The sequence below is a fragment of the Lygodium microphyllum genome, chromosome 11 (assembly GCF_053477565.2).
Source record: "Lygodium microphyllum isolate KBCC chromosome 11, Lygodium_microphyllum_v1.1.10, whole genome shotgun sequence".
Taxonomy (NCBI): domain Eukaryota; kingdom Viridiplantae; phylum Streptophyta; class Polypodiopsida; order Schizaeales; family Lygodiaceae; genus Lygodium; species Lygodium microphyllum.
In genome coordinates, this window is record NC_141145.1 from 60984353 (window position 1) to 60999229 (window position 14877).

At 38.9% G+C, this 14877-nt stretch overlaps 1 protein-coding gene across 3 annotated transcripts in view; it reads left to right on the plus strand.

Annotated features, from left to right (window-relative positions):
- The first annotated feature begins 10848 nt into the window (after positions 1–10848).
- The window catches only part of LOC148028872 (exosome complex component RRP45A-like), a 61252-nt gene continuing 57223 nt past the window's right edge, over positions 10849–14877 (plus strand). For 2 of the 3 annotated variants that reach the window (XM_087687643.1, XM_087687642.1), the window contains exon 1: positions 10849–11051. In XM_087687643.1, the coding sequence (XP_087543769.1) occupies positions 10942–11051 (110 nt within the window). In that variant the 5' untranslated portion in view covers positions 10849–10941. The remainder of the gene's footprint in view (positions 11052–14877) is intronic. The other variant, XM_087687641.1, reaches the window with a different exon arrangement.

Genomic DNA, 14877 nt, shown 5'->3' on the forward strand with positions numbered 1-14877 from the left:
AAGACTAATATCACATAACCAACCCTTGTCTTCCTTGTGAATAGGCTATGATCAGCCTTGCCCATAGTGAAACCAAGTCTTTGTAAGCATGCACTTATCTTAGCATTCCAAGCTCTAGGTGCTTGCTTTAGCCCATATAATGCTTTCTTCAATCTACACACATGTGTAGGAAAATCTAGATGTACATAGCCCTCGGGCCGATCCATGTATACTTCCTCAACCAATTCACCATTGAGAAAAGCATTCTTCACATCCATCTGATACATACTTCATCCTCTAGATGCTGCCAAAGCAATCACTGTTCTCACAATTGCCATTTTAGCAACATGCCTAAATGTCTCCTCATAATCAAGACCATATTGTTGTGCATTCCCTTTTGCCACAAGTCTTGCCTTGTATCTTTCCAATGTGCCATCTGATTTGCACTTCAGTTTGTACACCCATTTGCAACCAATAGCCATTGTTCATTCAGGCAAATAAACCAAATCCCAAGCGTCATTTTCAACCAATGCTGAATATTCCTCATCCATTGCCTTACACCAATGATCATCCAAAATAGCTTCAGAAAACTTTGTGGGTTCCTTAAAGCTAGTGACTTTTGCCATATATGCACAGTGCCTCACTATATAACCACTGTATGTAAGCCTATCCACAGGCTTCCTGACTCTTTTTAATCTCCTCAACTGAGGTGCAATATGAGACTCTCCTCTCTCATGAGGTGGTATGTATATATGTCTCACACCAGGAGTCACAACTAATGGAATACCAAACTCACTATCCAAGCTGTCAGTGCCGAGTGAATCATAACCACAAGTGAGTGGCCCTGTAACTTCATCAAGTTTGCCTTTGCCTTTATCCACATTTCTCCCCCTCACTGACATACCCGTGTCAGTGGAAAAAGATGCTGAAGTCCTCAATCTACCTGTCCAAGGACTAACTGATGTAGTAATATCTTTAGAAGGCCCAGAAATTTTTGCACTTTCATTTGTACTTGTATTTACATAAGTCTCCTTACAAGCATCATCATCATTCATCAAGGTGAAATTCTTCTCATGCCATGATTTTAGCTCATCAAATACTATATCTCTTGAGACTAATGTCTCATGAGTAGAAGGATTGTAGCATTTGTATACTTTCCTATCTTGTGCATACCCAATAAAGATGGCCTTTTCTGCTTTTGGATCAAGCTTCTTCCTCTTTTCATCTGGAACGTGTACATATGCCAAGCATCCAAAGACCTTAAGATGGCTGATGTCCGACTTTATCCCATAAAGCCTCTCATGAGGAGTCACCTCATGTATCCATGCTATTGGTGTACGATTCATGACATACACTGCAATCATTACAGCCTCTGCCCAATATTCATTTGGTAGGATTTTCTCATTCAACATGGCTCTAGACAATTCCATAATCACCCTATTTATCTTTTCTGCCACACCATTTTGTTGTGGTGTGTACTTGCATGTCAATTGCCTTTTAATCCCATGGGCTACCAAAAGTGATCAAAGTCTTTAGAGGCATATTCTCCACTACTATCAAATCTCAAGCATGAGATGTAGCAAGGCAATTCTTTCTCCACATGTCTCTTGAAGTCTTAAAAAGCATCCATGGCATCACTCTTGTGCTTCAGCATATACAACCATGTGTACCTACTACAGTCATCTATGAATGACACATAGTAACGTGATCCCCCAAGAGATGCATTTTGTGAAGGTCCCCATACATCAAAATGTACAATTTGTAATGGTCTAGTAATAGTGCTTACATGCCTCATAAATGGAAGCCTTAATTGCTTCCCAAATTGACATGACTAACAGACATGTCCCAATTCCACATGCTTGAACTTAGGGAGTCCAATTACAACTTGCTTATGCTATATATTCTTCAGCTTTTGAACATTTACATGACCAATCCTTTTATGACATATCTCAATGTCCCTTATTGCAGCATTGTCATGTGAGTACATAGCAGCATTCATATACAGGAATTTTCGTATCCAATGTAAACATCCTGCCATTTCTTTTGCCTTTAGCAATGATTTTGCATCCTTGACCATACTCTCCAATGTAGCATCCATCTCTATTGAATCTAACTTGTAGATTCTGTTCAGCCATTTGTCCCATAGAAAGCAAGTTTTTGGTTATGGAGGGTACATGTAACACATCATAGAGACTCTTTTTCCTGTCACCATGCATCATCAAGGGAATAGTACATGTATGCATAATGTCATATTACGTATCATCCCCTATGCAAACATATCCATGAGGACCTTCTACCAATGTGTCAAACCACTCTCCACGAGGAGTCATGTGGTTAGATGCCCCTGAGTCTATATACAATACATCATCTGCTTTGCCTTGTGTAGGCAACCCTTTCTTCACATGTTGCATAGCAAACAACCTCTCTCATCCTCCTACATACCACTAGAAGAAGCATAATGACCATGTTGCTTTCCTCTTACTCTCTGATCATTCTGCTTCTTATAAAATCTTTAGCTACATGCCCATATTTGCCACAATAATGACAATCCTTATTGCATTTGATTGTTATCCATGACTCATTTGAGGCTGTTGCCAAGTGCCTCTTCCTCTAGCTAAATAACCCCCTCTTCCACGAGCATTTGAGGCACCTCTATTTGCTTGAGGCTGCCTATTTTGCCATCCAGTAGCTTGCTATCCACACGGGCTGCATATGCATTTCCAGCACCTCTTCCTCTAAAATTTTATCTTCCTCTTCCACCTCTACCCCTTTGATTTGAGTAGAAGACACTGACCCTGCTATTTTTAGACCCGCTGGAACTTGTATTGAGTCCAAGTTTCACTTCTTCATGCAAAAGAAGTGCCACAAGTTCATCAAAACCAAGCTACTCTTGACTTACTGATATGGAAGTATCAAACTTCTTATACTCTACTCCAAGACCATGGAGGGTAGTGGCCACCAAATCATCATCCCCAACTTCAACTCCAATTGAGCCTAGTTGTTTTGCAATGGTTCTTATCTCACTAACATAGTCTTCAATAGACCTTCCATTCCTAGATATGTGGCTGAATTTTTGCTTCAGTTGTATCTTTCTCGCATGAGTGACATGCCCATAATTCTTCATCAATAAGTCCCAAGTAGCTTTTGGGGAATTACAATTTGTAATTTGCATAGCTTTTGTGTCTAACACACATAATGACAACCAATGCAAGACCCTACTGGCCTTTTCCAACCATGTCTTGTGTGCCTTTGATTGATCATGTGTTGGAAGTCTATCCTCCGGTAGCTTGGGCTTATCTTCAAGACCTGTGACTAGGTCCCAATAGCCTCTTCCAATTAAGAAATTAGACATCTTGAATTTCCATAGAACGAAATTGTTGTAGTCTAGCTTCCAACTATTTAAGTGATTGTGTCCTTCTCTCCTATGTTTTCCATTTCAAGGTCTTCAATTTTGCAAAACCAGTAGATTTTAATTCACAACAAAATCATACATTTCCAAACATGTGGCAAAGCATCTGAAAGTAATAGCATTCCAACCAAGTAGCATTGTCTGATCAATAGATATGTAGGCATACGTAGCATTCAATGATTGATGGCAATCTGTAATCAACAGTTTGTAAGTAACCAACTGTATATTTTCTATCGAAACGAGGTTATTCTCAGCTAAAACAAGCCATAAACCACAACAACCAGGTGTCACAACCTCAAGGAGTCAATACATAACTCAATAGACACCGATGCTTATCTAGCTCTTCAGGCAACAATGCCACATATGCTCGCCAAAAACTGTTAACAATCAGCCTCACTGCAAAAACTATAGTAAATCGATTCAAAACTAAGCATTTAATGCTCACAACATTTCACCTTTACAAAACCAGTCAATTTCTCAAAATGCCAGTAGGCAATATACTTCAGTGATCTGTAGTGCAACCAATAACTGCCAGCAATGACCACTATTGCATTCTTAGCCAGTACATGTGCTCCTATTCCCATTCAATTGCAATTCCACATTGGTGAAAGCGGAGCTGTTGAAGCTTCTGGAAGCCGAGTTCATCTATCCAGTGGCAAATAGTGAATGGGTTTCACCCATCGTGGTTGTACCCAAGAAGAATGGCAAATTGCGCATATGTGTGGATTTCCGAAAGCTTAATTCCAAGACGAAGAAGGATCACTTTCCTATCCCTTTCACAGACCAACTGTTGGACATAGTGGCAGGACATGAGCTTTATTCCCTTCTGGATGGATTCAGTGGATATAACCAATGCATCAAGCTTCTCAAGCTCAACAACCTTTACAATCTGGGCCATGCTACCGCATGGAAACGCATAAATCAAACTCGATACTTTTGCAACTAAAGCAGCTTTGTCATGTATAGAGAAGCATCTCACATCCTTGAATGAATTTGAGATTAGTCAAATTGATGTCTTGGAGGAAGTTAGAGTTGATCTGAGCTCAAAGTCCAAGCTTATTGTAGGTTTGTGGTGATTCTTTTGAAGTTGCTCACTCCTGACCAGTCAAAAACTGCATTTTACCACAGTACATCATAAATGGTCATCTGAGTAAGCATTGAAATCGGCTCTGCAATTGACCTACCCACTTGCTTAGTTGAAATGATGTAATCTGCAACCTCGCTAAATCACTAACATGGAATATTACATTGGACTATTATGAGCTTTAGCTGATGCCTCCTTGTATCTGTTGTCCTTCAAATCAAATCATGAGGAAGAGCAAGATTCATGCTAATGGACATATCATGCATACACCAAAGGCTTCTCAAACTGCGCCTCACTGCTGAACATATATAAGCTTCGAGGGAAGGAGTGCGCAGGATCGAGGTGGAGTATTAGCTGCAGCATCAGGCAAGACAACTTTCTCCCTTCGTCTTCGCCATGGTGGGTCTCAAATCTTGCACCGTGCATACGCACAAGTTCATGACTAACCGCTTACTTTCCCACAAAGCAATTTATAGTGGATGTGCTTCATCCTGGGTGGCCAAATGTTTCAAATGCAGAATTGAAAGAGAACCTTGCTAAGCTGTATGAAGTTAAAGATCCTCAGACAGTCTTTGCCTTTGGCTTCCGAACTCAGTTTGGGGTGGAAAATCTATAGGATTTGGGCTGATTTATGACAATCTTGATTGTAGGTTGCTCCTGATTACACAGGCAGCTGTTGTGGACACACTTTGAAACCTTGCTAGCATTCCTCAGATTCAAGAAATTGTGGCTGATGAATATTCAATCCTTGTGCTGATTGGACTTGTTACATCAGGAACACCCATTGCTCAACTACATGCTTGTGATTGCCTGAAAAAACTTGTCATGCTCAGATGAATACATACGGTAGGAAATCATCAGAGAAGGTGCCATTCAAGCTCTGATACCATATTACAAAATGAGAGAGAGAGAGAGAGAGAGAGAGAGAGAGAGAGAGAGAGAGAGAGAGAGAGAGAGAGAGAGAGAGAGAGAGAGAGAGAGAGAGAGAGAGAGAGAGAGAGAGAGAGAGAGAGATGGACAAAGGCACAGGCAGGTAGGGTAGGTGTCATGCTCCTTGTTCATCCCATTTTTTCAACACAATCAGTCAACTGTGTACAACACACATACAAAAAATCAAATGACCTAGATCTAACTATGGTTAAGTCAATATGACTTAACCTTATTCAACTAAGGTAGACAACTGACAGACGACTAATGAGCTTGAATCTCAACAATTTGAACTCCATAGACCTAGAAGGTGGTTTTTCACCACATTCTTTGATCTTGAAAAAAAAAAGTGTCAATGATGTTATGAAGAAGCTTAAATCCTACTATAGGCCTTTGTAATGGTACAAGATTGATATGCAAATAGTTTCATAGAAAGGTGTTGAAGGATTAAATTATTACTAGAACTAATGTTGGTGTTACTATCTTTACACCCAAGATTATCTTTATCTCGATTTTGGTGGGGTTGCCCTTCGTCATGTGTAGAAGACAATTTCCTATTAGGCTAGCTTTTGCTAAGACAATTAACAAGTCTTAAGAGCAAACATTGACCTTCTTAGGGATGTACCTCAAGATACTAGTATTCTCTCATGGGTAGCTATATGTTGCTTTTAGTTGAGCGAGATCTATTGATTCTATAAAGGTTTTGTTAGAAGATCGGAGTGCAAACACTCATTCTACCATCAACATTGCGTGCCTCGAGGTGTTATAGAAAGTTAGATGGTTTCATGTTCTGCCTTGGTAGTTCAATTAAAACAATTTTTATTTTGCATCATCTCAAAAGGCTTATCACTTTACAAGTGTATTAAGAGATGTTTCAGAGGGTATATTATAATTCTCTTTTGTTTATGTGTCTATCTTGTGTGCCATGAACTTCCATATATGTTGTGTCAATCTCATTCCTTTTTGTTGATTGTATATGTATATGTATAATTATCATGGTTTATCATATTGATTAGCCTTTTGCATAGAGATGGAGCATGGGAAATCCTCTATCTCTATTATGCATATTTCAATTTCTAACTTGTGCTTGCAATGTCTCCCAATTCAATGAATTTGTGTAATGTGAAAGTATTAGATATGCTCCATGGCCCACCCTCACCAGACTACCTTCTTGAGCTATAAAAGGAAGTCCCCTCTAAAGCCATAGTTAGTCTACACCCAGTCAGAGTTCTTCCAACTACCCTTAAGCTCTTCGCCTATCATATGTTTGGATCATCATCTAAGCTTCACAAGTGCACGAGTGGATAGAGCCATCTTTGTATCAGTTCGTTTGAAACTAAAGCAGTCTTTATTTTTCTCATATTTGTTGTGTGTTCTCTACTCCTTTCTTAGATTTTTTCCATTGAGCCATGTAATTTCTACATGGTATCAAAGCCTAGGGGGCTCTGAGGAGTGAAGAGTACAAGAGAGGCAAGGGCTTCAACAACAAAGAGGAGAAATGTTGTCTGCTACATCAAGTAGCAGTACTAGCACATCATGTGGTGGTGGTATTGTACTAGCAATTCAAACACTGAGGATTCATTCACCAACCTTCAGCAAAGGCAAGTTAGATGATACAAACTATACTCCGTGGAAGTTCAAAATCGTAACTATCCTCAATTCTTATGAGCTTCTGGAGATAGTGCTAGGGGCTGACTCAAAACCACAACCCACCCCCAACACATCAAATTCAAATGTTATAATTCCTTCAAATGCAAAGCTTCCATGAGCTTGGAAACGAAGAAATGTAGCTGCACTATGTGCCTTAGTTAAAGCTGTTTTGGCAGTGTTTTGACCTTAATTTAGTATACAACCAAGGCATCAAAAGGCTTGAAATGTACTGAGAAGTCAGTAGGAAATGCAAAATCAAATAAGGATTCAAAACTTGGAGAATCAACTAATAGCAGAGAAGTTTGCTAAAGGAGAGATAGCTAAAGTATTCATCACTCGGATCAAGAATCTGTGTGACTAGATGGCCACCACTAGGATATAAAAAGACTAGTGAGGAGCTAGCTCAAAGATGACTTCAAATTTATCCACCAAAGTTTGATGGATTGGTAACTACCTTAAACACTTAGGTGAGACCCCAAGCTTTGATGTTTGACGAAATTTGTGCATTACGAATGGAGAAGGAGTTGCGTCTTAAAGTTCGAGAAGGTAGCAACAATGAAGATACTGCATTCTTTGTTGCCAATGTGAAAGACAAAGGTGGTTCCTCTACCAATAGTGAGAAGAAGAAGAAGGATAGTAATAAAAAGTTTTAAGGAGAGTGCTTCTATTGCAAGAAGAAAAGGCCTACAATTGCAAATTGTCATGTCACGAAGGGAGATGAAAAGAACAGCACTGCGAAGACTAAAGGAAAGGAGACAATCAATATGGCTATAGAGTTGAGGTTATTCATGGTAGACCATTGAGGAAGTGTATTCCTTGGTATAAAAAATATTTCATACTGACTCATCGGTATTGGATAGTGATGCCTCCCATCACATGATCGATAAGAAATATCTATAAAGCCTCTATAAGAATCCATCACTATGACGGTTGGGAATGATACAAAATGCCCTATTGAGAGCACATGTACTATTTCCTTTGTTACCACAAATGGCAAACTCAAGGATCTTTCAAATGTGCTGTATGTTCCAGAGATTAAGAGAAATCTGATATTAGTTGCTTCTATAATTGATCTTGGCCATGAGGTGAGGTTCACTAAGAAAGGTATAGAAATTATTGACAGTGTTGACAAAGCTGTTAGCAAAGGAAAAAGAAGGAACAACTTGTATGAGATAAGTGCTCTTATAGCCACTGTTAGTGTGGGCACTAGTAAACTTTGGCATGAAAGATTTGGTTACATTTTGAAAATATTCCCTGATTGACTAGGGAAGGTTTATAATATGGTTGGGCATGCTGGCCAGACTACCTTCTCGGTCTATAAAAGGAAGATTCCTCTAAAGCCATGGTCAGTCTATCTTTCACCCAGTCAGATTTCTTTTAGCTATCCTTAAGCTCTTCACCCATCATCTGTTTGGATCGCCATCTAAGCTTCACAGTGGAAGTGCTTGGGTGAATAGAGCCATCTTTGTATCAAAATGTTTGAAATTAAAGTAGTGCATGTTCTTCTCATATTTGTTGTGTGTTCTCTACTCCTTACTCAGATTCTATCAGTTGTGCTGTGTAATTTCTATAGAAAGATATTGGAAAAACTATGTCTTAGCAATGCTTATCTTCTTAGTGTCGTTTATCGGGGTATATATTCCTTCCTTTTTTTTGGGCGTTTCTTTAACATTTTTGTGTTCAAAGCTCTACTACGCTTCCCTATTAAAGGTTGACGTTTATTGTTTTGAGATATGTATGACAATGTTGCATCTATATGTTTCTCAGGTCGAAGTCTTTTGTGCCAATGGAAATGGGGTTAGCATGCCCACGACATGAGATGGGCCAAGATGCACATCCTTGCATTCCCAAGTGTCAAATAACTATGGAGGCGATTAATAGTTCTCCTTTCTCTTGGGCTTTTCAAAAAAATGATACTAAAGAAATTATCAGGTTTACTTGGCCATCTCATGCAATCCTTTTCAAAGGAAATGCTCATGTAGTTCGTGTGCCTACATGATATACTACAGGATTTGCATAGTGCACATATTTGGCTCTATAGCATTGCTGGAGATTTGCACTATGAGTTAAAAGGTGTAGTATAGGGGGTGCATAAAACAAGACAATTGATCGATGATGTGCTAAAGAGGGAGATGCATGATTCAAGGTGATTGGAGAGCGAGATAAATAGATTGGACAACGAGCAGAATGTTGAACAAGTGCTTGAAAAAGGAAGTTGCATCTTCAAAAATGTCTGTTTCTAGGTTCAACGGGTTGTTGACATTAATGGGTTAGTGTATTCAATCAATTTGAGCCATGAAATTTGTTACTACTAAACATTTACAAACACCTCTATGTTGTTTTCAAACTTTATTTGCCCTTTTGAATTGCTTTTATTACAAATGTGGATTGGTATTCAATTATGGAAGCAAAGAATGAAAATGACTCCACTCTTTCAAGGAGGAATTGCAAGATGTGGGTTTCAATGTTTATGGAAAAAGTATGTTGTTTTTTCAAACAAATATTTTGCCATCTCCATTCCACTTGCCTTTGTAATTCTTAAAATGCCCTACGAATCACATAGTTAATATAATATTTTCAATTTACAAAAAAAGGCATCCTTAAAGTTTTATCAGCAATGTTTTCTCTATGTATATGTTTTATTATTTAATGCACGTGTTTACTTTTATTTTTTTCTTCAACATTCATGTGTTTGCAATGAGAATTTTCATGTGACTTTACTTACTATGAGTTCAATATTTTGTACGTGTTTGTATGTTGTGAATATGCTTTCTAAAATTTGACCTCTCTTACTTTTTTATTCACTCCTTGTTGTGCTCAAGATCTCACCTTTTTTCAATGGCTTCTTTAGATGTCTACCCTCGTATACACATATTACCCTGTATCGAAAACTCAAGTAGGTCTCAAAGAACAATACATTTTTCTATTGTTTGATCCCATTATACGCAGGAGCCTTGCTTGTGTTGTTGAGTGCTTGCCAACTCTCCCATACTTGGATTTTTCTAGTTCAGCCTTTGTAGAGATACAACATGAGACTTACGTCTAGTGTTTTTATGTTTTCACCCCATTAGAAGCATTCTTGATTTAAAAAAAACATTCATGTATCCCACTATATTGGGAGCATCATGAATTCATAGATCTTTCATGCATGGTTAGGGCTCATCAATTGCACCTTGGCATTATTGTGTTTGATGGAGATGATGTACGTACTCTTTTTTCTAATTTAGGTAATTGAAACTACATTTTCTTTTTCGTTTCAAATCTTTTTTGATACATGCTTCAATTTATAAGGTACTAACATATTTATTTTAGGTAAGAGGAAGTTCAAAGAGTGTGATCGTCGCAATCATTCATATGGAAAAAACATGGGAGCATCGTCGCTACACAATGCCATAGATGCTCCAATGCTCACAAACAATATCCCTGTATGAAGGAGAAAACTATTTTGAAGGGTTTTATAGTTTCTAACATGCTATTTTCTTTCCTTCATTAGCTATGCTACAGCTAGCTACTTGGTGCAATGTGTACTTTGCAATGTGTTTTGAAAGAACGTCTACAATGTGTTGAGCATGCACACTACTAATTGAAATAATACTTTCTGTTGTGTTGCACGATGCGTGCTTGACCTTGCTTTTCTTTAATGATATTAAAGCTTTGAGATTCATGTTTTTATGCACACAATACACCTTCAAAAAATATTCATATTGAAAAAAAGAAGTAGGTGAAGCCTTGCGAGCTTGGCAATGATGTACTAGCTAGTTTTACACTAAACGTTGGTCCTTTAAACAAAAATTGCAACTCAAATTTACATTAAACGTCGGTGGAAAGTTGTCGAAGAAAATATGAAGCAAATAAGCGTCGGAGTCAGGGAAGGTTTTACAGTCTGCGTTCAATGGCGATGGATTGTCTTCTGGAAGACTTCATACTCACTGCCCTCAAAGAAGATCAACGCATCGATGGGCGACGAGCCTTCGACTTGCGGAGCCTGCACATCAAATTGAGGTGAGAAAGTAAGTGCTTTTTTGGCTTCATTCGGTTTAAGGTGCATCTTTCCTTTCTGATTCTTGGCAAAGTAATTGTAGGATCTGCCTTTGCAGCAACCTAGCTAGAATCATTTTTCATTTGGGGTACAGGCTTACTGTGATTGAAGGAGAGCATCTGCCAACTTCTGTCATTATTGCTTTATTTCTTCCTTGTGTGCCTTTTTTTTTTCCTTCTGTTGGGGGTGGGAGACCAAGGGGATGTACTGCCATTGGTGCATGAAGCTCATAAGTTTAGCCTCTTTACATTGCGTATCATAGGAACTTTGAAGGTAATCAACTCTGCAAGAAGATAAAGACATACGTTATCTTGCTCATCATAGGACTTTGCCTTGGTTGAAGGCAATCAATGTGCGAGAAGATAAAGACGTAGAAAAGGAAGACACAAAATTGAGCGATGAAGGATGTTGCATTGATACGATCAGGCAATGTAAGAGTGTATATAAAGGCATGATAAACTAAAATAATATATCCATTTGACACGACTCCATGAGCTTTGAAAGAAAAAAGGGGTAGTGAACCATTTTGCTCATGGCCACACTGATACCGTGCCTAAAATATACATACAAGAAGTTTCAAGTATTTGGTTGTTGAGATACCTCCTAGCCTTAGGTGGGTTATCATAACTTCCATGCTACCATGCATAGTACCCCAAAAAGGCATTTCGGGGTTGTTGAAACAGACTGGCTGTTTCAAACCAAAATGGAAACGGCAGACCGGTGTTTCGGCATCTTATGGTCTGTATCGGGGCAGTCCAACTCCCTCCTCCTCCTCCTCCTCTTCCTCCTCTTCTTCTTTCTTTTCTTCTTCTTCCTCTCTTCCCTCTCCTCTTCCTCCTCCTCTTCTTTTTCTTTTTCTTTTTCTTCTTCTTCCCATTACCTAAAGGCTAATCATGGCACCGGATCCACATTGGAGGCACGTCACTTTAATCAGGGATATGAGGATACGAGGGCTCTGACGGATCAAAGAAGTGGCGGTGCAACTATTGTGGATTGGAGAAATTAGAGAGTGTAACACGTGTGAAATACCACTTGATATGCGTTCTCACAAAGACATCGCGCCTTGTTGTCCACACTATAGTTGCCGATTGTTCATTGATGTTGATACTTATTACTTAGTAGTTATTAGAGTCTAGAGACTACCACACAGTGCTCAATGCTCATTGGACTTTGGAGTTTTGACATATTATTCACATGACGTAGTTACATGTATCATTGTATCTTGATTTCACTTTTAGAGTCTAGAGACTACCACATAGTGCTCAATGCTCATTGGACTTTGGAGTTTTGACATATTATTCACATGACGTAGTTACATGTATCATTGTATCTTAATTTCACTTATTATGCATCTTGATTCTTGTTCCATTGTTCTTGATATTAGTCTCCATTGTTCTTGATGTCAATCTTCATTGCTCTTTAGATCATAGATGATTCATGAGTCATAAATTATAATTCATTTTGTTGCCTTAAGTTTTGAAAATTGAGTCTTAATTGTGTTAAGCTGTCTTAAGTTTCAACCATTGAGTCTTGACTTTTCAATCTTTACTCATGAGTCATGACATGTGTAATGAATCATGATTTCAATCATATGACATGAAGACTTAAAGTTTTGTATGAAAATTGGGTACATGTTGTTGTAGGCATTGATATATTTACATACCCACATAATATTGTATGTATTTTAGTGTACAATCCGAAATGCCGTTTCTCCGTTTCCAAAATTTTGCTGATATTCCAAAACTCCGGGTTTTCCGTTTTCGTTTCTCTTGTTTTTGAAACTTCCCCGTACTATGCTACCATGCCACCCTCTTCTTCCTAACGTCACCGTCTACTAGAAAATGGAGACATCTCTTTGGCATGATGCTCCTTGCCTTTGATAGCTTCTAGCAAACTTAAGAAGATCCTTGTAGCTATCCAAATTGTGGCAAGTGACATCATTGTTAGCTAGACGATCCTCATTACTAGGTAGCTAAACGAATGCTATAGAGTTTGGTCATTTTGAGGTGGACTCCCCTAGGTTTTGATAAAAGGATGTGCATACACCTATAAAGTATGAGGAGATTCATGACAATCCAATGGTGATTTAGCAAGGAAAAAGTGATCGGTACCCCTATAAGCTAGGCTTCCTCATTGTACCCCCCACCATAATCTCCCAAAACAAACCAAAGACGTGGTTGGATGAGCTTGTGGAATGAAGTCCAATGTGGGTAGTGCATAAGACCAATTAGCCATGCCTTCATGTTTCTCTGTCAATTTGAGGACACTATCCACGAGATTCATGCGCGTTAGGCTAGTTGCATCCTCTCACCAATCATCTTTCATGGCCATGTGACAAAATGCAATTGTCTTGGGATCATTTTTTTTTCCTTCCAATTCTACCACTCATGGCAAACAATAGTGTGAAACAAATGATGTCGCATTCTAATAAGCCTCTCCAAGACAATAAACAATAGTGTGAAACAAATGATGGATCAAAAAGATATATGTAACATTATACTCCAAGTCTCAATATCATATGACATAGAATGAATCATGAAAGATCATAAACATCTAGACTCTATGGACCATGTGGCAATGTGGCATGCTGCGCATGACAATATTAGAATATCCTCAAGCCTCAAGGTGCAAGGCTCTGTCTAGCCTCTTGGATATCAAGACCTGTCTTCAAGTGCCATATCATCGATGCTTTCCTCTGTTGCCTCCTCAGTCTATCTTGAGTGTGGGACTTGCCTTGTTGTCTGTTGCTCCTCTTGCTTCATCTCCCATTGAGTAAAGGGATTGCCCTTTGCAGTGATACTATTGCAAAACACATGTAAGTTTACACTGAAAAAGACAAGATCACTAGCCTTCTATACACCAAGGCTGCTCCTTTCCTTGGACACAATGTGGCTGTAAGAGCTTCACAATTGCTCCAAATAAGAGAAGCTAATAGCTTGGCTCAAAATACGAGTAGCTAGGTGCTAAAGCTCAGAGTCATTATATCCATAATCCTCCCTCCACAAAGCACTACCTCTAATGAACTTGTCTACCTTTATATCACAACAGCCATATGAACCATGACCAAGCCTATACAATGTAGGCTGTTCCTCACTTTGCACCTTTCAATATCAGGAACCATGTGCTCCAAGTTGCGCCTCTAGCCACCATCACTAACCTCCTTGTGATTCTTTTGCCCACAACCTTGAAACTCAAGGTACAACATGTATGTTGCTGCATGCAAAGGAGATGATAGGCATCCCACTGTGTCACACAGAAGGTGTGGATCTCATCATACTGATCCTCATTTGACACTAGCTCATGTTGGTGCTCAATCATCTTGTCGATAGCCTTATAGATCTTGCCAATACATGGATGCATCGCGTCTATGAGGTGCAATATGTGTATGATTGGGTGAACCGTGACATCAATCCTCTTCATCTCATCCCAAATCCCATGTCCTCAGTTGTGGCTATGCATGACATCCGTGCAGGAGTAGAAGCCAAAGGAGAGCTCCTAAACTCATCATTGATGAATACTTGTCTCATTGCACCACTACACTCCCTTAAGCGACCTAGCATGAAGAAGTAAGCAAAGTGAGTGTCAAAGTACTTGAGGAGAATCTTTTGAAACTTCTTTGAAAATTCATGGCAAAAATATCTATGGTTAAGCATAAAGGTCACCATCTCAACAACTTTGGTGATTGTTAGTGCAATCCAAGAAAGCTTACCAATATCCTTGAGAAGATTATTTAAACAGTGAGCCATGGAATAACAAACTGTAATGTGGGAGTAGTAGCTCTCAACTATA